General features: G+C 43.2%; 15 protein-coding genes and 1 non-coding gene across 16 annotated transcripts; 4 read left to right on the top strand and 12 right to left on the bottom strand.

Annotated features, from left to right (window-relative positions):
• Positions 1 to 148: 148 nt before the first annotated feature.
• On the bottom strand, positions 149 to 730 carry CYBJADRAFT_167489 (uncharacterized protein; the record flags this gene model as incomplete). The annotated part of the gene is made up of 2 exons (XM_020214931.1): positions 584 to 730; positions 149 to 553 (listed from the first exon to the last, which is right to left on the bottom strand). Exons 1-2 carry the CDS (start codon positions 678 to 680, stop codon positions 150 to 152), a joined length of 501 nt encoding a protein of 166 aa, XP_020071144.1. The 5' UTR covers positions 681 to 730.
• A 490-nt stretch (positions 731 to 1220) lies between these two features.
• CYBJADRAFT_167488 (uncharacterized protein) lies at positions 1221 to 2033 on the bottom strand. Its single transcript, XM_020214930.1, has 2 exons — positions 2015 to 2033; positions 1221 to 1943 (listed from the first exon to the last, which is right to left on the bottom strand). The coding sequence occupies exons 1-2, from the start codon at positions 2020 to 2022 to the stop codon at positions 1382 to 1384; spliced, it is 570 nt and encodes a 189-aa protein (XP_020071143.1). The 5' UTR covers positions 2023 to 2033; the 3' UTR covers positions 1221 to 1381.
• A 245-nt stretch (positions 2034 to 2278) lies between these two features.
• On the bottom strand, positions 2279 to 2778 carry CYBJADRAFT_167487 (uncharacterized protein). Its single transcript, XM_020214929.1, has one exon. The coding sequence runs from the start codon at positions 2732 to 2734 to the stop codon at positions 2327 to 2329; it is 408 nt and encodes a 135-aa protein (XP_020071142.1). The 5' UTR covers positions 2735 to 2778; the 3' UTR covers positions 2279 to 2326.
• A 60-nt stretch (positions 2779 to 2838) lies between these two features.
• On the bottom strand, positions 2839 to 3199 carry MAK31 (Mak31p). Its single transcript, XM_020214928.1, has one exon. The coding sequence runs from the start codon at positions 3162 to 3164 to the stop codon at positions 2901 to 2903; it is 264 nt and encodes an 87-aa protein (XP_020071141.1). The 5' UTR covers positions 3165 to 3199; the 3' UTR covers positions 2839 to 2900.
• A 184-nt stretch (positions 3200 to 3383) lies between these two features.
• CYBJADRAFT_82845 (uncharacterized protein) lies at positions 3384 to 4462 on the bottom strand. Its single transcript, XM_020217958.1, has one exon. It carries the CDS (start codon positions 4163 to 4165, stop codon positions 3599 to 3601), a length of 567 nt encoding a protein of 188 aa, XP_020071140.1. The 5' UTR covers positions 4166 to 4462; the 3' UTR covers positions 3384 to 3598.
• A 97-nt stretch (positions 4463 to 4559) lies between these two features.
• On the top strand, positions 4560 to 7012 carry CYBJADRAFT_167484 (glycogen synthase). The gene has a single exon (XM_020214927.1). It carries the CDS (start codon positions 4757 to 4759, stop codon positions 6806 to 6808), a length of 2052 nt encoding a protein of 683 aa, XP_020071139.1. The 5' UTR covers positions 4560 to 4756; the 3' UTR covers positions 6809 to 7012.
• On the bottom strand, positions 6779 to 7359 carry CYBJADRAFT_167481 (uncharacterized protein). Its single transcript, XM_020214926.1, has one exon. It carries the CDS (start codon positions 7147 to 7149, stop codon positions 6943 to 6945), a length of 207 nt encoding a protein of 68 aa, XP_020071138.1. The 5' UTR covers positions 7150 to 7359; the 3' UTR covers positions 6779 to 6942.
• Positions 7360 to 9964: 2605 nt separating this feature from the next.
• Positions 9965 to 10354, top strand: CYBJADRAFT_82834 (uncharacterized protein). Its single transcript, XM_020217957.1, has one exon. The coding sequence runs from the start codon at positions 10056 to 10058 to the stop codon at positions 10257 to 10259; it is 204 nt and encodes a 67-aa protein (XP_020071137.1). The 5' UTR covers positions 9965 to 10055; the 3' UTR covers positions 10260 to 10354.
• An 82-nt stretch (positions 10355 to 10436) lies between these two features.
• On the bottom strand, positions 10437 to 12148 carry CYBJADRAFT_167479 (uncharacterized protein). Its single transcript, XM_020214925.1, has one exon. It carries the CDS (start codon positions 11945 to 11947, stop codon positions 10451 to 10453), a length of 1497 nt encoding a protein of 498 aa, XP_020071136.1. The 5' UTR covers positions 11948 to 12148; the 3' UTR covers positions 10437 to 10450.
• A 952-nt stretch (positions 12149 to 13100) lies between these two features.
• On the bottom strand, positions 13101 to 13669 carry CYBJADRAFT_167478 (uncharacterized protein). Its single transcript, XM_020214924.1, has one exon. It carries the CDS (start codon positions 13499 to 13501, stop codon positions 13220 to 13222), a length of 282 nt encoding a protein of 93 aa, XP_020071135.1. The 5' UTR covers positions 13502 to 13669; the 3' UTR covers positions 13101 to 13219.
• Positions 13670 to 13797: 128 nt separating this feature from the next.
• On the bottom strand, positions 13798 to 14366 carry CYBJADRAFT_167477 (uncharacterized protein). The gene has a single exon (XM_020214923.1). The coding sequence runs from the start codon at positions 14345 to 14347 to the stop codon at positions 14147 to 14149; it is 201 nt and encodes a 66-aa protein (XP_020071134.1). The 5' UTR covers positions 14348 to 14366; the 3' UTR covers positions 13798 to 14146.
• A 140-nt stretch (positions 14367 to 14506) lies between these two features.
• On the bottom strand, positions 14507 to 15111 carry CYBJADRAFT_167476 (uncharacterized protein; the record flags this gene model as incomplete). The annotated part of the gene is made up of 1 exon (XM_020214922.1): positions 14507 to 15111. A coding segment is annotated over exon 1 (152 nt), but the record flags the coding sequence as incomplete, so codon positions are not given.
• A 250-nt stretch (positions 15112 to 15361) lies between these two features.
• CYBJADRAFT_167475 (uncharacterized protein) lies at positions 15362 to 16085 on the bottom strand. Its single transcript, XM_020214921.1, has 2 exons — positions 15652 to 16085; positions 15362 to 15595 (listed from the first exon to the last, which is right to left on the bottom strand). The coding sequence occupies exon 1, from the start codon at positions 15986 to 15988 to the stop codon at positions 15803 to 15805; it is 186 nt and encodes a 61-aa protein (XP_020071132.1). The 5' UTR covers positions 15989 to 16085; the 3' UTR covers positions 15362 to 15595; positions 15652 to 15802.
• A 407-nt stretch (positions 16086 to 16492) lies between these two features.
• On the top strand, positions 16493 to 18492 carry CYBJADRAFT_167474 (ferric reductase family protein). Its single transcript, XM_020214920.1, has one exon. It carries the CDS (start codon positions 16948 to 16950, stop codon positions 18427 to 18429), a length of 1482 nt encoding a protein of 493 aa, XP_020071131.1. The 5' UTR covers positions 16493 to 16947; the 3' UTR covers positions 18430 to 18492.
• Positions 18493 to 18625: 133 nt separating this feature from the next.
• On the top strand, positions 18626 to 20096 carry CMK2 (calmodulin-dependent protein kinase CMK2). The gene has a single exon (XM_020213163.1). The coding sequence runs from the start codon at positions 18778 to 18780 to the stop codon at positions 20020 to 20022; it is 1245 nt and encodes a 414-aa protein (XP_020071130.1). The 5' UTR covers positions 18626 to 18777; the 3' UTR covers positions 20023 to 20096.
• A 278-nt stretch (positions 20097 to 20374) lies between these two features.
• CYBJADRAFT_t83 lies at positions 20375 to 20446 on the bottom strand. The gene has a single exon. It is a non-coding gene; the product is annotated as a tRNA-Thr (tRNA).
• Positions 20447 to 20543: the final 97 nt, after the last annotated feature.

Raw genomic sequence — 20543 nt, 5'->3', positions numbered from 1 at the left:
GAAAATATCCAAATTTAACCAGTATAAAAGAAATCCTCCCATTTAAAAAAAGAACCCTCCAAAATAATCAGAGGTATAATGTGAAAAGAAAGTAAAGAAAGGAAAACAGATCTCAGCAGTGTAACAGAAATTCTCAAAAGCGTAAGTGTTCACTTCTTCTCGTTGAGTTCTTCATCTTCAAGTCTAATTTGTTGCAATCTACGAGCGTGAAGCTTTGCAAAGATGGCAATTAGTCCCAAGATCAGGAATCCACCAAGGAATCCGGATGCAACTGCACAAACAGCCTCTGGAGATTCAGAGATACGCTTTGCAGAATCAGCAAAGTCAATGGACTTGACACCTGCAACAACGTCTTCACCCCATTGCTTGATTGTTTCAACAGTAGAGATCTCATCCGTTGAAACCTTGAAGCCCTTGCATCCCTTCTTACCAGCACGATGTGGAGATACAGCGTGTGGGGCATTTGGATAATCAGTGATCAAGCGGTGATGTGGGTCCTTATGGTGTGGGCCCTTGTGGTGTGGTCCCTTGTGGTGTGGTCCCTTGTGGTGTGGTCCCTTGTGGTGTGGTCCCTTGTGATGAGGGTTGTCATGGAACTTCTTTGGCTCCTCCGCTTGCTCCTCCTCAATATTGGCCTCTTCAGACTTCATTGATTCGACAACATCATGGATCTTTGCCATGATGGATTCATAGGTGTCTTCAGCAACCGCATGGGCATTCTTCAACCCTTCGCGCACAGAGTCAACGAGCTCCGTCTTCTTCTCATCTGGCAACTGCTGTGGGATTTGAACTGGAGCAGCACGGGCGCTAGCACCACCAAGCGCCATGGCGATCTCCTGAACCTGTTTGATGGCCTCGTCAAGGTCGTCACTGAGCTCAACGTTCTCAAACTTGTGAACAACAGTCTTTCCATCACGGGTGAATCCCAAAACCTCAACGTTGGCGTTGACAGGAACCGGAGCTGGAGCAGCAACTGCAACAGCGGCTAATGATAATAATGTAGCAGCTTTCATTATCTTTGTTTTTATTTGTTATGAATTTGTAAGTGTAAATTCGTCTTGTGTTTGTGGTTAAAGGTTTAAAAAAGGGGTGGCTGAGTCGGTGATGTTGTGGTTTTTATCTCAAACAGTGCGCGTGATGGAAATCCATGGAAAGAATTTTTTGAGATGGGCGGAGGAGGCCAAAGGGTGTGGTTGATTACATAAGTTATTATTAAGCACGTTGGTTTAAACTGGGTGTTCAGATGTTGAGGTGTTTGGATGTGTATATACCGGGGTATGGCCTCGTAAGACTCCACATGGCAGGATAACCTAATGACTATGGGAGGGAACTAGAACTAAAGCAAAGATTCATTTATTCTTAGTTCATGGTGTGTTGTATGTCATAGTTCCATATCTTGATCGTCGTCGTCCTCCTCCTCCTCCTCCTCCTCTTCAGGGTCGATAACTTCGTCCTCATCATCTTCGTCGCTCAAATCACTAACTTCGCTCAGCTCGTCCTCACTGCCAGTGTCTGAAGTATCTTCAATCTTGAAGTCAGGGTTATTTGCATATCTCTTGACATATTCCCTGATCCTGCTCTCGTACTCTGTTTTGTCCTGCTTCATAAGAGCCGCAGCGTTGGTGTTCAAGGGATCAGCAGGGTTCGGATAGCACAAGAGCTGTGGCAGGAATACGTCAAAGATATTACACAGGTCGAACATTGGGGACCATGTCTGGTTTATCACATCAAGGCAAACAGACCCGGAGGACTCGTCGATATTTGGGTGGAAGATTTTGTTTTGAAACCCAATAGATGGCGATTTATAAGGATACTGATCAGGTAGTTCGACATGGATCTTCCAAGTGCCCCCTTCAAACGGAGAGTCTGTTGGACCTTTGAACTTGATCATGAACTCTTGCATCCTGTTGTTAATGAGACTGACTTCATGGTCACTCATAAGCCTTGTACTGCGGTTAGTATCCTTTACTTAGTCTTTGAGCAAAGAGAGCGAAAGGGCACATCATTTACGTACAGCTTCATCACATCTGTTTCGATTCTTCTGCGTGGTGATCTACAACAACCCGCCGTGTTAGTACATACGTAACAGAGTAGTGAGTTCATAGAACATACGTCATTTCGGGTTGTGTTTCTTATGCTCTGTTTTGTCTATTTCACTGTTCAAATGATGAGGCAAGTGTGACTCTTCCCAATTGATTTGTGTTATCGCCCCCCCCCTTATATGGCACCTTTTTTTGTGCGACGCGCACGACCTCTCAACCTACTTTAGAAGCTACAACTGAGTTCATTGGTTATCGGCATTTAACGAGCGAACCAGTTCTATAAACTATTTAAGTATCACTTTGACTCCATTTTCCTTCTCAAATGCTTGTAGTACATCGTCTACATCGTCGATCGGAGTAGAATCGCTCAGAAACTCCGTCGAAAGCTTGTTGATCAACTCAGTATCCTTGTCAACGGTTGACGATTTACTAAGTTGATGTTTCAGCTGTACCAACGATTCCTTTTCCCTTTGTTCCTCCATTTGTTTGGTTTCGATGAGCTCTTTCAACTTCTCAGTGGTCACTCTGTCTCTAAACACAACCCTCGTGGCTGAATCGTCCAACAGCTGCGCCGCCTTAAGAACCGCTTCATTCTGTTCAATAAGATCCAACGATACGATATTCTTTAGGGTTATTGTCTCTAGCCCTTTGGAGTTTGTTATTGGGACGACTGAAGCCTGTGCTATGGTCATAGCTTTTGTTGTAATCTTCCGCTGTGCTGTTTTTGCTGCTTCGATGGAGCGTGTACTTGTTGTTGTTGTTTACACACAAAATTTTCAAACACTACGGTGATAATTTACCAGCAGGCTCACTCACAGAAAGAAGTATCAATTACGAGATATGTACAGGAGGGTGTCTTCATTGCGCCGGCTTCCACTTCACAGCCTTATCCAGCTCTTCTCCTTTCATCTCCACCGACTGGATTGTATCGTTTGGAACGCTCACGAGGCCCAGGTCCCTACAGTTAGTGTGTCCACGTTGTATTGACGTCTCGGAACAGTTATTTATGAGTAGATTTGGCTTGCTATCAAGAGCCAATAATACGCCTTGGAGAATGCGTCCATCGTTGAGCGTGATCTTTAGCTCCGATCCTATGAAGTCAACAGCCTCTAATGATTCCATTTGATGTACCGGCTAGGTTATATGGTTGTGTGTGTTTCTTCCCAGTGTTTGCGGCGGCCTTAGGGTGCGTGAACTCATTGAAACCTCGCTAATTTTTTTTGGTAGCACACACACTAGGATGTGTACTGTGTGGGAAGGAATTTATCAGCAACCACCAAAGTAGAATACGATAACTATACTTAGGAGAAGGGGTTCGAACGGCTTCTACAGATTCTACTCGTTTCTCCCAGGCGTCTAATGGGGAAAGGCTTAATCGGAGCTAAAACTACATCCCATTAACTATACACAAAGGGAAACGTCCTCTCCCAAAATGTGCCACCCGGTGATGGTTTTGCAACTGGGACGCTAACCATGCACATACAACAAATTCATGCTAAGAGGTAATACTGAAACCCGCTCTCGTAAAACAGTTATATGACCGCTCGTTGACGTAATCAGTAGCAGGTGTTATTATCTACAATTGTACGTTGGATTGATAGAAATACACGCTGTATCGTGACCAAACTTGTGACATTGTCCGTTCCCGTCCTAACAGGACAACTCGGCCCCAGCCCACGAATTACGGATTTTCCTGCGCTCTCCGTTTTCCAGGCTGAGAAATAGTCCCCCCGGCTACTCACAGGAAGCGATGCTTCCCTTTGGAAGGTGTCGCTCCACCTGTTCCGCGCGGCTCTGCACAGAGGAGTACGGTGGGCGCCAATTTTCAGCGGGCGCCTGTTCGCCAGCCTGGGGTGAGAGGGGCGTGTACTAGGGGGGTATTGTAAAATTGTGTGGGATACGTTTGTACATAGGCGGACGGCATTTGAGTGCATGAGCCTGGGAGTGAAAGAACTTGACGGAGCGCACAGACAGGAAGGTAAAGAAAATACCACGAGATTGCAGGCAGCACAAAAAATAGGCTGGTGCCGTTGTCCAAGGGTGGCTGACACCATGGCTTTGTTGGAAGGATAAGGGGAACCCATTGACCTAAGTGGCACCAACGTGCCTCCTCCATACTTCATGTAGCCCACGAATGCCTGGCAAGCGGTTCACAACCCGTTAGCAAGTCTTGTCAGCATTCCTATCGTCCCCTCGCTTCCCCCAGGCATGTGCGTGGTGCTGTGATCACCGCACTCTGTTCCAACGAAATTTTGTTGTGCCACTATGGCGTACGTCTTATGTATGGGGTCACCCCCTTGTAACCTGTGCAACAAGTTGGGAAAAACTCCTGCTTAGAATCTTGAATTGTCCCGCCCAGCGGATAAATTTATAAAGGAGACAATCGAAGTTTTAACGGGACGGCCATGCTGCTTTTTTTCCTTAAATTTAGAGTTAAAAGGACAACCAGCCAACTCGAATAATAAAAGGAGACTTTTCGTTTTCTCTCCTTCGAAGACTAAGGCTACATCACCTCTAAGCAAAAAAGGACCAATTAATCGTGTCTGTCACTTCAAGACACTGTCATTATTCACCACACACATACCCACCAATCAATTGTGCCGGAGCGAAAGTCCTTCCTTGCATATTTCTTTAATCCACTTTCTCTCTCCTTTTCTTGCCCACCCCTCTCTTTCTGTCTTTGCAAGTGAAGATAAAATAACTCCACCGAGGTAATGACAAGAGACGTGACTAACCATTTACTCTTTGAGGTGGCCACAGAGGTGGCCAACCGTGTTGGTGGTATCTACTCGGTGTTGAAGTCGAAGGCGCCAATCACAGTGGCCGAATACAAGGAACGGTATACCCTCATCGGTCCCTTGAACTATGACTCCGCTGCCGTCGAGGTTGAGGAGTTGCAAGTTCAAGATCCGCATATCAAGGCAACTCTGGACTCAATGGCTTCGAGAGGTATCAGATACATCTACGGCCGTTGGCTTATCGAAGGTGCTCCTCGTGTGCTTCTGTTCGATGTCCACTCTGCTCAACACCACTTGGATGAGTGGAAAACTGACCTCTGGACCATTGCCGGTATCCCTGCTCCAAGCGCTGACTTTGAGACTAACGATGCCATTTTGCTGGGTTACCTGGTTGCGTGGTTCCTGGGTGAATTGGTGCATCACGATAAACAGCGTGCAGTGATTGCCCACTTCCACGAATGGCTCGCAGGTGTCGCTTTGCCGCTTTGTCGTAAGAGACGTATCGACGTTACCACTGTGTTCACCACCCATGCTACGCTTTTGGGTCGTTATCTCTGTGCCGGCTCTGTCGATTTCTACAATAACCTGGCCAATTTCGATGTTGACGCTGAGGCTGGTAAAAGAGGTATCTACCACCGTTACTGTATTGAAAGAGCAGCTGCTCACAGTGCAGACGTCTTCACGACGGTGTCGTTGATCACAGCTTACGAGTCTGAGCACTTGCTGAAACGTAAGCCTGATGGTGTCCTGCCAAACGGTTTGAACGTTGTCAAGTTCCAAGCGGTTCACGAGTTCCAGAATTTGCACGCTGTGAAGAAGGAGAAGATCAACGAGTTTATCAAGGGTCACTTTTACGGTCATTATGACTTTGACCTGGACAATACTTTGTACTTCTTCATTGCCGGTCGTTATGAGTACAGAAATAAGGGTGTTGACTTCTTTATCGAATCCCTCGCACGTTTGAACTACAAGCTGAAAGAAGCTGGATCCAAGATCACAGTAGTGGCGTTCATCATCATGCCTGCAGCCACCAACTCTTACACTGTCGAGACATTGAAAGGTCAAGCCGTTATCAAAGCGCTGGAAAACACAGTTAGGGAAGTTCAAAACTCCATTGGACATAGACTGTTGGAACACTGCTCTCGCTATCAACAACATGGTAAAGAAGTCCCAGATTTGGACGATTTAATCTCCCCAGCAGATCGTGTTTTGTTGAAACGTCGTATCTTTGCATTGAAACGTGACGGTTTGCCACCAATCGTGACACACAATATGAAAGATGATGCCAACGATCCAATTTTAAACCAGATTAGAAGGGTTGGTTTGTTCAACAACTCAAACGACAGAGTGAAAATCATTTTCCACCCAGAATTCCTCAATGCGAACAACCCAATTTTGCCATTGGACTACGATGAGTTTGTCAGAGGTTGTCACTTGGGTGTCTTCCCTTCGTACTACGAGCCTTGGGGATATACGCCTGCTGAATGTACAGTCATGGGTGTTCCTTCAATCACTACCAATTTGTCAGGTTTTGGTGGATACATGGAGGATCTCATTGAGAATTCATCGGACTACGGTATCTACATCGTGGATAGACGTATGAAGTCTGTCGATGAATCCATTGATCAATTGACACATCAGATGTTTGAGTTTACGAAAAAGACAAGAAGACAACGTATTAACCAAAGAAACAGAACTGAGCGTCTCAGTGACCTGTTAGACTGGAAGAGAATGGGTTTGGAGTACGTCAAGGCCAGAAACCTCGCCTTGCGTAGAGCTTATCCAAACTTGTTTGAAAATGGTGCACAGGGTTCTGACTTTGACTCCAAGATTAAGATCTCAAGACCATTAAGTGTTCCGGGATCGCCAAGAGACCGTAACAACATCATGACCCCTGGTGATTTGGGATCTTTACAAGATGCTGCATTGGGTGATGACTATTTCCATCTTCAAGGCGATGAAGAGGATGAGGGACGCTACGGTTATCCGTTAACCCTCCGTGGTGACTCTGTGCCTGCAAAGGATTGATCATGCTGTACCATTCTCTGTGCTAATAAACCGTGTTATGCCAGCTCGCTTTTTCCGTTCTCTCTCTTCCCTTCTGTATTAGTTTAAAATAAGAATGATAAACAAAGAATTAACTAAGAACAGAGGTAGTGATTTTAGAGGAGCATGAACGCACTCCTTGTGTGTGTTTGTCTATTGAGATGCGACAAGACACATGATGAGGATGTTGCGTGCGCGCCGTTGACGTCGCGGTGGACAAACAGGTTGCACGAAACACAGTGGAAGATGCGGTCGGTCAGAAACATTGTGTGTTTTATTGTCCCGCAGCCGGTGCATGTCTTGCTCGTGTACTCTTCAGTCATTCTCGAGAGGCGTGTCCTCGTGACTTGACATTTGAAGGCCAAAAACTTGTGGATTAGGGAGAAAACAAAATGAACTGGAGGACGAGGTGTGATAATTCACGAGTGTTTTTGGAGTAGATGCCGATGAACTCAGCGATGTGTTTCGCGGTTACATGCGTGCCCGGGTAAAGTGGTAAAAAGACACACACCTTCCAGCTGCGTGAACGACGCGTGGTGAGCGGATGATCTACACTGGCTCATCATGAGGAGAACGTCTGGTCCCTTCCGGATTCAATGATAGGCAATACGAGCGAGATAAGGACCTTGTCAAATGTCCGTTGTATGCTTCGTAAAACTTTGCTTTTGGGAGGGCTTTTATTTTTTGGGTTTGATTTGCCCTTATCGGACACTTTTCCTGTCACAGATCAGTTTTGCTGTCATTTTGCTGTGCCTTTTCGTGCCCTGATAATAGGTTCACATTTGGCGCAAAAGTCTACAAAAGCCTACAAAAGGGCTCCTTTTTGGGCAACAGTTGTAACCACATTGATCTAGCTACGACAAATGTGTTGAACACTATAAGGACAGATAGATTAAGTATATTCAGCCTTTCACACATGCATGACAATGCATGAATATTGTCCAATTGATATTCATGCATGCCTACTTGAGCATTTGTCCTGTAGAGCATCAATGTTATGAGCTTCTATACCTATGGCTAGACGAAAAAGCTTACGACTTTCTGTCTAGGTTTTCCAGTATTCTTACAATTGTTCTCTATCAAAATTTGCACGGTCTAGTTATGCATAAAATCCCTCTCCCCTTCAACACATCGCTTTTGTCGATCTCTGTCATTTGTCTTTTGAAATAAGAGAATCACACATATCGTGCTCACCATTTAAGATATAAAGGTGCATGATAATTTTCCTGTGTGAATCATCTTGTTTATACTTTGGCCAAAATATCCAAGGAATGGCTTGTTCCACCAATGTTTTGTAAGCTTTAACAATATGGCCTGTTTATTTCATTAGCCTGAGCTTCCCACTTGTCTTGTCTTCAGGTCGGTTAAAGTGGTCTGTAAAGAAAACACTTTTTCAGGCGTCCGTCTTGTTAAAGCTATTCAAGACCAGACAAGAGACACGAGCATGTGTCGATGATCCACAGGACGATGGACTATGACCTCCTTGTTCTTGGAACATCTCAAGTTCTAGAGAAAGAAGGTTTTGGATATACGACAATTAATAAGTGGTAGGGTCATATCTATGGTAGTACATGTAAGTGCATACATAGTGTTGAACAATAGTAATGAGTACTCAGAAAGTCTCATTATGCACTTACTAAAGTTACACTATATGCTAATTCTCTTCCTGTCCAAGATATGTGTGATGACAAGTTGCAAGAATTGTTTCAACTGAGGGTTAAGTCACCTAGCATGATCAGAATTTAAGTTTTTGAACAACTCTCTACTTTACGCCACATGTCGTTTTGTTAAAGTGTTCGGTTACAGTACAGTTGGTCGAGTGGCCAGTGGTCATCAATTCTTGACACTTCCAAATAAGTTTTGATTCAAAGAATTTTCTATCCGTGCACAAGGGGAGGAAGATCGCTCTTATTAGCTGATACCTGTTTTTGGAAAGTGAGCATATAATGTCCTGGATATAATGCTCTGTTTAACAAACAGAGGGGTGCCGGCGTGGCTTGATCATATTGTGCAGAACTGTTCAAAGTGCCTAGCTTTCACCCAAAACACAAATGACAAAGAGATGTACCCTTAGTCATGGAAAGATGAGATTATCCTGCGTAATTGAAAGTATGTGGTTGGTAACGCATCATCTGTGTCTGTGTAAATCTTAATTGTCTTGGAGTTTATAATGAGAATTACATCTTTAAAATTGTGTCCAAAAGCCAAGATTGAATCGCCACTCACTTAAAGGATTGTACATATAGACATTTGAACACAGAAAAGGGGGACACACGAGGAAGTCTGTAATACAGTTTACACATAATGAATGTGTGTCAGGTGTGTGAACGCCACCATGAGGTGCTGAAAAGTGCTGGAATACTGTGGAATAATTGTTCTGCCGATCATTTGTAAAACAAAAATAGCCCACCGATCAGTCCATCCGTTTGCATCCAACCGAGGTAGGGTGCTAATACTCCGACTGGCTCTTCAATACTCGGCATTTACTTGCATGAAACCTCGCATCGAGTTCAAGTTTGTGTTGTTGTTGTTTTCCTTTGGAATTGACTCGGGAAACCACCTTTCATCCTATACAGATATATTATCGGGTCTTAATTGTAAGTCTGTAGTGTATACCTACCTCTACCGTCCTTAGAGTTTCATTTATAGTAATTCCGAAGTTTTGAGTGATAAGTAACAACCTCTGACATTAACATATGTCTTCGTCCGAAAGCCGCGTCCGTAGGCCGTGTGTGTATATAACATAATTGTATAGTTTCTCAAAAGCCAACTTCCCTTTTGGAACTTGGCGCTGGCTGGACTGGGCTACGAATTGACTTTGTCCAAAAGTAGAACTTAAAGGCAGTGACTACAGACCGTAGTTGGTGGGGACAACAAAGTCCGTATAGTGCACAACGCACATGTGTCATGTGTCCTGTGTCCAAACTCAATGATGCAGCTTTTTTTATTCCCTTCGGAAAAAAAGACAATTCCTACAAACTCAAGGTTTGTCTTGAAAGACAGTGTAAGATGGACAATCTTGTATATGGCTTGAATGCCATCAATCATGGTCAAAACTCTACTCTCAACAGTTAGACATAGCCATGGTTAAAGCACATGGTATTATCCTTATTTCTTGTATGAAAAGGTGTCAAATTTCAAAAGTGAATGAGCATCAAGGTTTAACCATCACGGCAAATCACGGAACAACCAGATTGAGCATTTGGTATAAGTGAATGATAATTTGAGGATGCAGCCGTTAAAAGAATATGTTTCTCTAACTGAGGGATGCTTTTTTGCCCACAAAAGCCAACCAAACTCCATTCTCCGTGGACTCTGTGGATATCTTCTACTTGGTTCAATTGCATTAATGCTAGTGTTTCTTTTATGTGTAAAATTTGGATTGATCTCTATATATCCAGAATACGGAAAAACTGTTTGTACAAAGTCGTAAAATATCACCAAAACCACCAAGATCAAAAAGCTTCTTGATCAGAACATCGAACAATCATTTGAGATCAGAAGATATCATCACAATGCTGAGAAGAATAACGCCACTCCTATAAGTCCGTAAAATAGTGTACAAAAACAACATCATCAAAAAAACAAAAAAAAAAAAACAAAACGCATAAATAGTTCACATAATCATACTCTTAAATCATTCGTATCAGGCTTCATCATTGTAATACCTTGAAATAGAGCATCTTCCCCCCTGTGGTGGCTCTGAAGTTGTGGCTGATGGAACGCATTCTGAGGTTCAAACATTGCAGTCATGGACTCCTCCCCAAAGAGCATATCCGAATCCACACCTTCTGCAGCACCTAATGCGCTGTAACCTGGATAGTCAGTCATGTGAAATAATCCATCGTTATCTAATGGGGAATTCTCGAGTAAAACGTTGTAAAGTGACTCTTGTGTTCCTTCTTTGAAATCCTGTGGTGGCGTGGACGTCTCAAGGGATGGCCAGAATGGACCCTCACCAGGGTAAAGACTTAAAGATGCGCCATCCTCTAATGAAGGAGTGGTTGAAACTTCGCTTTCATTTGACACAAACTGTGGTGGTGTGTTTTGGTCGAACTGCAAAGACGTACGGCCCATATCCAATGGAACAACTGAATCAGAGAGTGATTGGACAGAATCGAGAGATGAAAACTCTGGTGACATCAAGAGACTATCCAACTGACCAGCATTCATGGATCCCAACTCAGCAACGAGTCCCAAATCTAAGCTGTGGTGTCTCATGTTGATGTCCAAATTGGATCCAAATGGATACATTTGTTGTTGATGTTGAACATGTGGTGGTTGAGCTTGTAGAGCTGCTGGTGCTGGTGCTTTTGCTAATGACTCCTGCAACTCGGTGTGTTTCTCAGTTGGTGCAATGCCATCGTCATTCTCCATCTTCAACTTACGACCAGTTGTATAGTTCTTGGTGATGTCGGAGTTTGATCTAAAGTGAGAGCGTGTACGTAGAGTGGAAGGACGTTCCTGGCTCTTGATGAACTTCCAGCATTGATCTCCGTACGCCTTTGGTGTTAGGCCTGTAACGCTCTTAAACACACGGTGGAAATGCCATGGAGATAGCTTGGATTTTGAAGCCAACTCCTTGAATCCCAACACTCCTCCTCTTCTCTTCTTCTTCTGCTGAGACTTATCAAGTTGTTCTCTCTGTTGTTTTAAGACATTCTCTGCTGCTGCATGGGCGATGTGGCGACATGCAAGCTCCACAAGTTTGATGTGCTCGCTTTCGTTCCTTGTGAGATGGTGTTCACTGAAATGACCGTCTGACGTCTTCACTGCGGGCGTACTCAAAGCACGCTTCTTAAAAGATGTCATGCCCTCCTGTGAAAACCCAATTGATTTGTTGATATGTTCAATGGTACGCTTCAAAAGCTCTAAATCAACACAATTGCGGTCAGAGGCTGGGTCACAGCGTGAGCACACTTCAAATCCCATTGTTCTTGCTTCTTGGATGTCATTCATAAACAAGATATCCTCTTTGGAGGCAACCTTGGGAAGGAAATCACACAAAGGACGACAAACTGTGTTGTTCTTCTTGTTACAACAAACAAACGACGATGAGGCAAATGGGTCACAAAATTGATAAGCCTCCCATCTTTCGCTCGATGAATTGTATTGGGCCATCTTTTCTAAAGTACTCTGGTGTTATAGGTTTGTAATGGTTATATGTTGATTCAATAACCTCAAAACGTTATTTGTTTCTTTTGTGGTGCAAGGTTGGATGTGTCTTGTAATTGATTAGTAGAACTTCCACCTCTTATTGTTTCTCCTCAGTCAACGTAGCTCTCGAAGTGTAGTTGAAGGATTCGTACAATGATACCAGCTTTAAAGAGCAACTGCTTGTTTGTGTCTGGACATTATGGTTGAAGTTTGGTTAGTCGAGATTCCACCTCTTCTTTATATACAAACTTTTATTTTTGACGTAACCCCCCCCCCCCTCGTTTTTGATTTTCCCAAACTTTCTACTCAAGTGAGATGACATTTGTCATACATATGCGGGACATGCGTCTCTGCGTAAGTATGTGCACAGCGCATAATTGTTTTTCTGTCCTGCCTGACTTCTTAACTTTTTGGCTTTGCTGAAAGTCTAGAGGTGACGTACATCAAAGACATGGACATTTAACAAAACACATGGAAAAAGAAAAGTGTACGAGGAAAGTTGCAAGCAGGAACCTTCAGGGCTCAGTACATAGCACCTACTCGGTTACACTGTTGTTTTGGCCATGCAAACTCACATCATTCAGTTGTTGAATCATTCACTGAAGGAGTATACTTTGGAATAATAATTATGCCTTTGTAGCTCTGTGGATTTTATCTATAACGGTCATGATCGGTGGCTATGCTATCAAAATCCGCGAAGTGTACCCTAGGGCTCCGCCTACTGGGTTCAACAGTTGGAATTCCACCCGTCAATTGACTATTGGGATTAGCTATCGTCGTACATATGAAAATATGGCTTAGCTTCTAGTATCAACTACGTGAATTTGCTCGATTCGACTTTTCGGGTGCTATCGGTTATTGTAAGTATGGTGTCGTCCAGCGTAAACCGTGGCCATGAACATCTCGGGTTTAGTAGGTAACAGCCTCATTAGTGTAATCAATTTCTTTGGTGTTTTTCAAAGGTGTGTGTGCATCGAACGACATTGTGCATTTTTGTTCCTAGATTTACATCCAGGCCCCAGGTACACGGAAGTTCCAACGTGAAAACGTGCAAAGGGAAAAAAGCACTTGAGATAAACAACTATGACAACATAGAGACTACATGCATGACACATAACTCAAAGTTAAGGAAAAACCACACTTTAGAAGACAAGTAGCACTTTGGTTTTTACTAAACACACTATGACGTCTACTTCATGGTCTAAGGATGACGTTATCGCTGCCTCTCTCTGTGCTTCAGTAACGGGAGTTGGTACTTTTTTTCAAGTATCGCAACTGGACTAACGATGTGATGTAAACTATGGATCGCCTTGAAGTTATTGTGTAAACCATGGACCAAATAAGCATGGCGTTGGTAGAAAGAGATGATAGGCGACATCGACATGACCATGATAATAGGTATGTTTGCTTGCAGATTACAAGAGTGGTCTGTAATTTCGTTTCCACCCTGTCTGGTTCATATCGGTGGCTCGAAGCAGATTTAGCGGAGGTATAGTTAACCCACTTCATGCTCAGCATGTTAATCTATGGAAGGTTTTAGAACAATTGTGGCCGTTCATGTTGTTCTGTGTGTCGAGGTGGCGTTGCGTACTATATACACTGAATTCCATGCGTAATGGGGTAAAACCTGGGAATATTTCATCTGCTATAATGTCTCTAAGCAAACACGGAGGGGATCCACCCTGCATAGCTTCTTAATCTGTGTAGTAGTGTGTACGTAAAGTATGATGCGGTCTACACATGAGGAAAACAACATATGTGTTTTTTTAGAAACAGCACTAAAACATAGTTGCCCAAGGACTTGCTTGTGGGCTGATTCATAATGGTGATTATAACAAAGTATGTGTTGTCATCCTTTATGTGGGCTCTCCACTGGTTACTCGCCTGACATGGCAGAAAATCTGATAATGGGATGCACTTGAACGACCGTAATATGAAACTTACTGACTCTGATTGCTCTGATGTGTGGGTCCAGAACCAGTTGTAATTAAATTTCACAAGACAAGTCTGGTTCACGGCTTTGTAAATCTTGCTAAACCCAATCACACATCCAAAACCGATCTAAACGTTGCCATGATTGGAATAAATGAAGTGCATCCCGAAAGATGAGATGAGTTCCCAGCTATTCGGGACACCGAGACTCGGTTCACACCTGCTTCCTCATTAAATGTTTTTTTCCAAACTGACGTCATAACTGAAGTTCAAGACTCTCTTTGGAGGATTTAAGCATGTTTCCATGCTTCTTGCTGTGTTCTTCCCATGGTTTTTCCACAAAAGCAATTTTGCTTCCATACATTGACGTCTATTGCCGAAGCGTATATTCGCCCCAAAAGTGCTCAAGTATTCGGCAAACTCAAAACTCATTTCAGGGAAAGGGTTGCAACAACTTCTAAGCATGATTGGTGACAGGCCCTAGGCCACAAGTTTTAGAACGCCTACCGTCCACGACGTACATATATTTACGATTAAAAACAACTAAGGCGGACTTCAGATTTCAATATGGTGTCTGCTTGCCTCGTGTACGTCAGTTTGTTATTTACCCGGCATCGGTTGAAAAGGAGTAAACTATGTGGCTCGAAGCGTGTATCACCAACAACTATAGAAACCATATGTCATCGTCCATAATCAGGCATCAATTACTTTGATGTCAACATACAAGCAGGGAATGGTTTTGTAGGAGTCCGCAAGTTACTAAAAGCATGTAAAACTAAACAATCATTTCTTAGCAGTCAGAAATGATGCTACCTAAAGCTACACATATGACATCGGTTCATGTTGTGTGTTTTATATAACCCCTCCTCTAATGTTTAAAATGCGTAGAGCACTAAATTGTATCTTGTGAACGCGTCCCATCTTCTCTGCCCGAAGGTTTTTTTCCCAGCGGTATAATTGTCTGCTTTCGAGGATTTACAGTGCAGTGGTGCCCACAGTTCTTTATCTGAATCGACGAAACGACGGGTTTAACGCCGCAGCATGCCGTGTTCGGACAACACCGTTCCAAGTTCGAAACTCCACCCACCTTAGAAACCTCATATCAAACTGCTCATGCTCGGACATGCATGTAGAAGTCTCTGAATCAGCGTGCAAGCGCATAGTTGATGACACTTTCTCTCAATGCTCTATCCTTTTTTGTAGTTCTACAGCCGATGAAGTCACCATTATTCCTATTGACAAAAGAGTTCAAGTTACATCATTTTTCATTTTAGCTTTTTACAAGAAGATGGATGCACCATGAACTGCAATTGCATGTCTTAGAAGTTTTCCTCTTTTTTTATTATTTTTAGTAGTTTTACCTCTTGCAACCGTCCAATTATTCCAGCTTTTAGAATGAAAATTTTTGCCGTTTTCTCTTCGATGTGTATGTGTTTCTTTTCTTTTTTCACTTTTGCATTTCCCAAAGTTAAAAGCAGTCTAGATTAGAAAAGAGGGTTCACAACTTCACAGCTCGGAACATTATGTCCTGGCTGCTTTTTTCCGTTGAGACATGACAACATGTAAACTGATTCACCTTGCGTACATTCTCTTTTCCTTATTTACTGAGTCATCAATCTTTAAGAGTTAGATATCAATGTCCTCGGTAGAGTTGGCTTAAAAGAAACTAAGGAGTACTCCACCCTACAGACTCTCGTAGTATAGGAACAGGAACACGACGAATCCTTGGCTTTGTGGTCACTCTCATTGTCAGTACAATACATAGATAGGGACGGATCCGGTCACCGATCATACTCTCGATTACGAATATATGCAGGAGCATTCATCAACTACAAGTGAGAGTGTGAGAGGTGACAGATCAGTTCTTATGGGCTAGACAGTTTCCCATTACCCCTTTAAATCACTTGTACTAGACCACCATGGTTGGGTAATCAATGCAGCGTGTATGACAGCGAGGTTGTGAGTTGGCTTAAAAGTTGTGATCGGCCGTGGAATGCTATCGAACCTTTTTTCAGATGTATACACAACACTCATATGGCGAATAAATACATCACAGTGTTGCATGCGATTCATGCAAGTGCGCAAATCAAACAGATGTTTCCCTCCATTGACAGACTGAAAGAAGAGTTTTGTAAAATCTGGTGATTATAATGATCACCGTGCTTTAAGGCTACCCTGGTGATTTCACCATTCAATTACGGCGCCTCTATTGAACAATTACTCCGCTTTTTAAAGCTGTGTGTGGCTATGTGGTGACGCGAAGATGATGCATTATGATTCGTCGGTGGTCGAGAACAATTCGAAGCATAATACAGAATAAGTGTTGGCCCAGAAGTTTAATCCACACCACAATTTAGGTTCTAGAGACTGTTCCTGTGTAACGAATGGCGCGTCACTTCACTGAAACGAATGTTAATGTCAAACTTTGTACAAGACTTTCAGGTAATTTACGGATATGTCCGTGTCCCTCTTTGTCTCTTTCCTCCCTCTTTGCAAGCGCGGCCAAGACGAGGCCATAGTTGACCTTCATGATTACTCCCATGTGTCTTCTGTATTCGTAGTCGCTACTCCTTGAACAGCACTGTGGCTATCCCACAGTGATGTTAACCGCTTGTGTGTGTGTCTTGCCACCTGAACACCTCGGTGGGCGGGAGCTGTTCCGACTGCCGAACTCTGGTGGCGTGCGCAGTGTACGCTGTTCGCCAAAATTGCGAGGTGATTGTCAGGAAAATAGCGACAGCCAGTTTTTCCGCGAACCTGTTTTATGGTACGTAGGAATAACCATACGATGTTACCGTTTACAGCTTTGTCATTAATCTTGTTTACATTTGGAAATTTTTGCTCAAAATTGGCTTGTCTTGGTGAACAAAATTTTTACAAAGTTATCTTCAGAGAACGGGGAACGAGTTGAATTGGTGCTGTTACAAGAGCTTGGATCTATTATATTCTCCTTTTATCCTTTCTGTTCACCCATTTGTGTGTTTTTCGGTTTTTTTTTGTGTTGGTTTCACGTATAGAAAGCCCGAGGGAGAATGTTCGACGTCATCAAACGCCATGGCTCGCATCACTTTGTCAATGTCAAATATGGCTACATCGTCTTATTCGCTGGTGCTATCTATTTGGCTTGCCTATTCGTGTCTAATAAGCTTTTCATTCTCAATTGGAACACAATAAGGACCTCGAAGGTCATGAGAAGGGTGCTTGATTCACATCACAATGTGCTTACGCTGTTTCTGTGGACTGGGTTCTTGATGATTTTAGCGTTTTGGCATTTCGATTCTGATAGCATCAACGTGTACATCAAGCGATTTGGTCGCTTGTGCTATGCTCTTGTTCCACTGGATATCTTCCTATCGTTGAAACCGAGTCCTATACCCGATGTGTACTATCTGGAGTTGATTTTCCTTCACAAGTGGTTTTCCCGTTTGATTGTGACTATAGCCACTGTACATTCTATTGGGTTCATCGCAGTGTGGATATCTAAGGGCACAATGCTGAAATTCTTCAAACCTTTGAACTTCTTAGGTTTCATTGCTCTTTTGTGCTTCCTGGCTATAACTGTGGTTTCTCTCAAGCCTTTAAGAAGACGGTTCTACAAGCTGTTCTTCACCGGTCATGTCGTATTGGCGTGGGCCTGTGTTGCACTGATGCAATGGCATGCTAGACCAGGTGTTTCACTCTACACCCTTTTGAACATATCCCTCATTATTCTTCAGATTGCTACAAAGTTTTACAAGTCGTCCGATGTCATTCTTGAAAAGAAAACCAATGCTGGCTCTACTTTGGATCTAATTACATTCAACAACAACAGCGTTTCCAATTTTGTCGCTGGCTCGCATATAAGAATTTCGTATCCAAGGCTGAATCCTTTGAACTATCTTCTACCAAGCCATCCATTTACTGTGGCGTCATTACCAGATGATGCTAGCATTAAGTTGGTGGTGAGAAAAACCACTAAGGATTTCAAATCTGGCGAACTTGTTTCGTGCTTTGGACCATTCACATCTATAAACAACAAGTTCTTCGAAACAGCTGAAACTGTTGTCCTCATCGCAGGAGGCTCTGGAATTTCCTATGCTCTAGGTCTGTACCAGCAGCTGAAGAACTCCAACGCAAATGCTGTGGTTGTGCTCGTATGGGTCCTCAGAAACAGAGCCGATCTTTGGATCCTGGATCATTTCCCTCTTGTCACTTCCGTCGATGTTTACATAACAGGTGGTAACATCACAAGCGACGACCCTGTTTCTAATGCTTTTGGTGATGAAGATGAAGAATTGTTGGATCAGACTGGCCGTGACTCGTTTGAGATGGAGGATCTCGACACCACTCAGACAAAGAACACTAAGATCAAACTCGGTAGACCAAACCTCGAGCTGTATGCCTCAATGTTTAGCTCCAAGGATAAGAACAGTTCGTGGGTTGTAAGTTGTGGTACGGACTCTTTGAACAAGGATAGTGCCAAATGGGCTAGCACATTGGACGTTAGATACCACAGTGAGAGCTATTCCTTGTGAATCTTGTATATAATTCTATATTTATTATCCGTTTGAGTACACTTCATCATTGTTAACTATTTGCTAATCACGTGCTGTATCACGTGTAACCTTTTTTCGTCGGGTCATTTCAGGGCTGAGCCATAGAATCCGTGACATTGCACATTGATCAGCGATATCAGTAAATTTCGTAGCTCCTAAATTTAGGGGCCCATTTTTAATATTAAAGCTGTATAATTGCGCCAATCCAGAACGGATCATTGTGATAACGAGGTCTTGCAAGTGCTGATACCTGTTGTTTTCTTTTTTCTTTCTTTGCTTTCCTTGTTTCCCCCTTTCTGTTGTTGATTTCGATTGAGGACTAAATCTATGCCATACACTTCGCCAACGTCTATACAGCCCTCAGAGGTTGAAGGTCATCCGATCCAGAAGTTTATAAACAAGTTGGCAGGACAACCCCAATCGTATGCTAAGAAGGCTAATTACATATTCGGAAAGACCCTTGGCGCTGGAACGTTTGGTGTTGTCAGAAGGGCCCGTGATATCAATACCAAAGAGGACGTTGCTATCAAAATTGTCTTGAAGAAGGCCTTCAAGGGTAACGAAAGCGCCTTTTACGATGAGCTCAGTCTGTTACAGAAATGTCAACATAAGAATATCGTTGGTTTTAGGGATTGGTTTGAGAGTAAAGACAAGTTTTACATTGTGACTCAGCTCGCCACAGGTGGTGAGCTCTTTGACAGAATTGTTGAACAGGGTAAATTCACAGAGAAGAACGCTGTCAAGATTATTGTCCAGATACTGGATGCTGTGGACTACCTTCACAACAAGCTGAACATTGTTCACAGGGATTTGAAACCGGAAAACCTGTTGTACGTCACCAGGGATCCCGACTCGGAACTGGTCCTTGCGGACTTCGGTATCGCTAAGGAGCTGTTAACCCCTGATGAAGTTTTGACCTCCTCTGCGGGGAGTTTGGGATATTGTGCACCAGAGGTTCTCACCGGTAAGGGTCACGGTAAACCCTGTGATATTTGGTCATTGGGTGTCATATGCTACACCATCCTCTGTGGTTATTCTCCGTTTAGAGCTGAGAACGTTAACGACTTCTTGAACGAGGTGCAAAAAGACCCTCCAGTTGTTTTCCACCGTGAGCAATGGAAGCACATCTCTGAGGGGGCCAAAAGGTTCATACTGCGAGCATTAACGATCGATCAGAAGAAGAGAGCCACTGTCACTGAGCTTTTGAATGACCCATGGATTCTCAGTAACTACGATGACTACGATAAGGACGATTTACTGCCGCAGTTGAAGAAGTCTCTCGCCAAGCAGAAATTTGTCCGTGTTGTTGAAATTGTCAAGCTGAACAACAGAATCAAGAAGCTAAGAGAGTTGGAAACAGATTCCGATTCAGATGATACAGATTTTGAGTTTGTTGATTCTTCCTCGTCTTCTGACTCGAGCGCATTCGACCTGAGTTCCGTAGCGAACTCTTTGAAGAAGGACACTACGAAATCAGAAGTCAATGCCTCCTTGTTCCAACAAGTTGTTAGAGCTGCAGCTACAAATAAGGAAAAGGTCTTGAGCTATAAGGAGCCTGAAGCAGGTAATTGAGTTCGGTGTTCTGTTTGGGGATGATTTTGAAGCTGAGCCTTTGATATCCTAGTATGCCTTGCTTACTTCGTTGTAGGGTATGTCCCTTTTTCCTAGCTTCACACATAGCTTAGTGGCATTGTCATGCTAGTAGCTTTTGACTCCATCTAAGCAACAGTAACAATAGTTGTATCGTATACGGGTACACGGATAATGTTGATCTATATAATATAATATATTTAAAAACTACACGATGTTCATTGTAGTTTCAATTGTGTTACGAGCTCATCTTCATTGACATTGACGACTCCACGTGTAGGTCTTCTTCACCATGGCACCATTACACGTCAAACAAAAATACTAAAAAAAAGACTGCCTCCTGCCAGAATTGAACTAGCGACCTTTGCATTACAAGTGCAACGCTCTACCACTAAGCTAAGGAGGCAACTTTCTGCAAAAATTCCGACTTTTTTAATCCACTTTCGGCATTGAAAATGCTGCCTTCCATGGCTTATAGGATGAACGTACCTGCATATTTGGAA

Source organism: Cyberlindnera jadinii, assembly GCF_001661405.1.
Source record: "Cyberlindnera jadinii NRRL Y-1542 unplaced genomic scaffold CYBJAscaffold_5, whole genome shotgun sequence".
Taxonomy (NCBI): domain Eukaryota; kingdom Fungi; phylum Ascomycota; class Saccharomycetes; order Phaffomycetales; family Wickerhamomycetaceae; genus Williopsis; species Williopsis jadinii.
This window is presented reverse-complemented; position numbering and strand designations above follow the sequence as displayed.

Bases quoted from the DNA above. Each gene is read 5' to 3' on its own strand.
- CYBJADRAFT_167478 (XM_020214924.1), bottom strand. From the start codon at position 13,501: ATGCTGAGCATGAAGTGGGTTAACTATACCTCCGCTAAATCTGCTTCG.
- CYBJADRAFT_167479 (XM_020214925.1), bottom strand. From the start codon at position 11,947: ATGGCCCAATACAATTCATCGAGCGAAAGATGGGAGGCTTATCAATTT.
- CYBJADRAFT_167484 (XM_020214927.1), top strand. From the start codon at position 4,757: ATGACAAGAGACGTGACTAACCATTTACTCTTTGAGGTGGCCACAGAG.
- CYBJADRAFT_167475 (XM_020214921.1), bottom strand. From the start codon at position 15,988: ATGAATCGCATGCAACACTGTGATGTATTTATTCGCCATATGAGTGTT.
- CMK2 (XM_020213163.1), top strand. From the start codon at position 18,778: ATGCCATACACTTCGCCAACGTCTATACAGCCCTCAGAGGTTGAAGGT.
- MAK31 (XM_020214928.1), bottom strand. From the start codon at position 3,164: ATGGAATCATTAGAGGCTGTTGACTTCATAGGATCGGAGCTAAAGATC.
- CYBJADRAFT_167477 (XM_020214923.1), bottom strand. From the start codon at position 14,347: ATGAGTTTTGAGTTTGCCGAATACTTGAGCACTTTTGGGGCGAATATA.
- CYBJADRAFT_167487 (XM_020214929.1), bottom strand. From the start codon at position 2,734: ATGACCATAGCACAGGCTTCAGTCGTCCCAATAACAAACTCCAAAGGG.
- CYBJADRAFT_82834 (XM_020217957.1), top strand. From the start codon at position 10,056: ATGCAGCCGTTAAAAGAATATGTTTCTCTAACTGAGGGATGCTTTTTT.
- CYBJADRAFT_167474 (XM_020214920.1), top strand. From the start codon at position 16,948: ATGTTCGACGTCATCAAACGCCATGGCTCGCATCACTTTGTCAATGTC.
- CYBJADRAFT_82845 (XM_020217958.1), bottom strand. From the start codon at position 4,165: ATGAAGTATGGAGGAGGCACGTTGGTGCCACTTAGGTCAATGGGTTCC.
- CYBJADRAFT_167481 (XM_020214926.1), bottom strand. From the start codon at position 7,149: ATGACTGAAGAGTACACGAGCAAGACATGCACCGGCTGCGGGACAATA.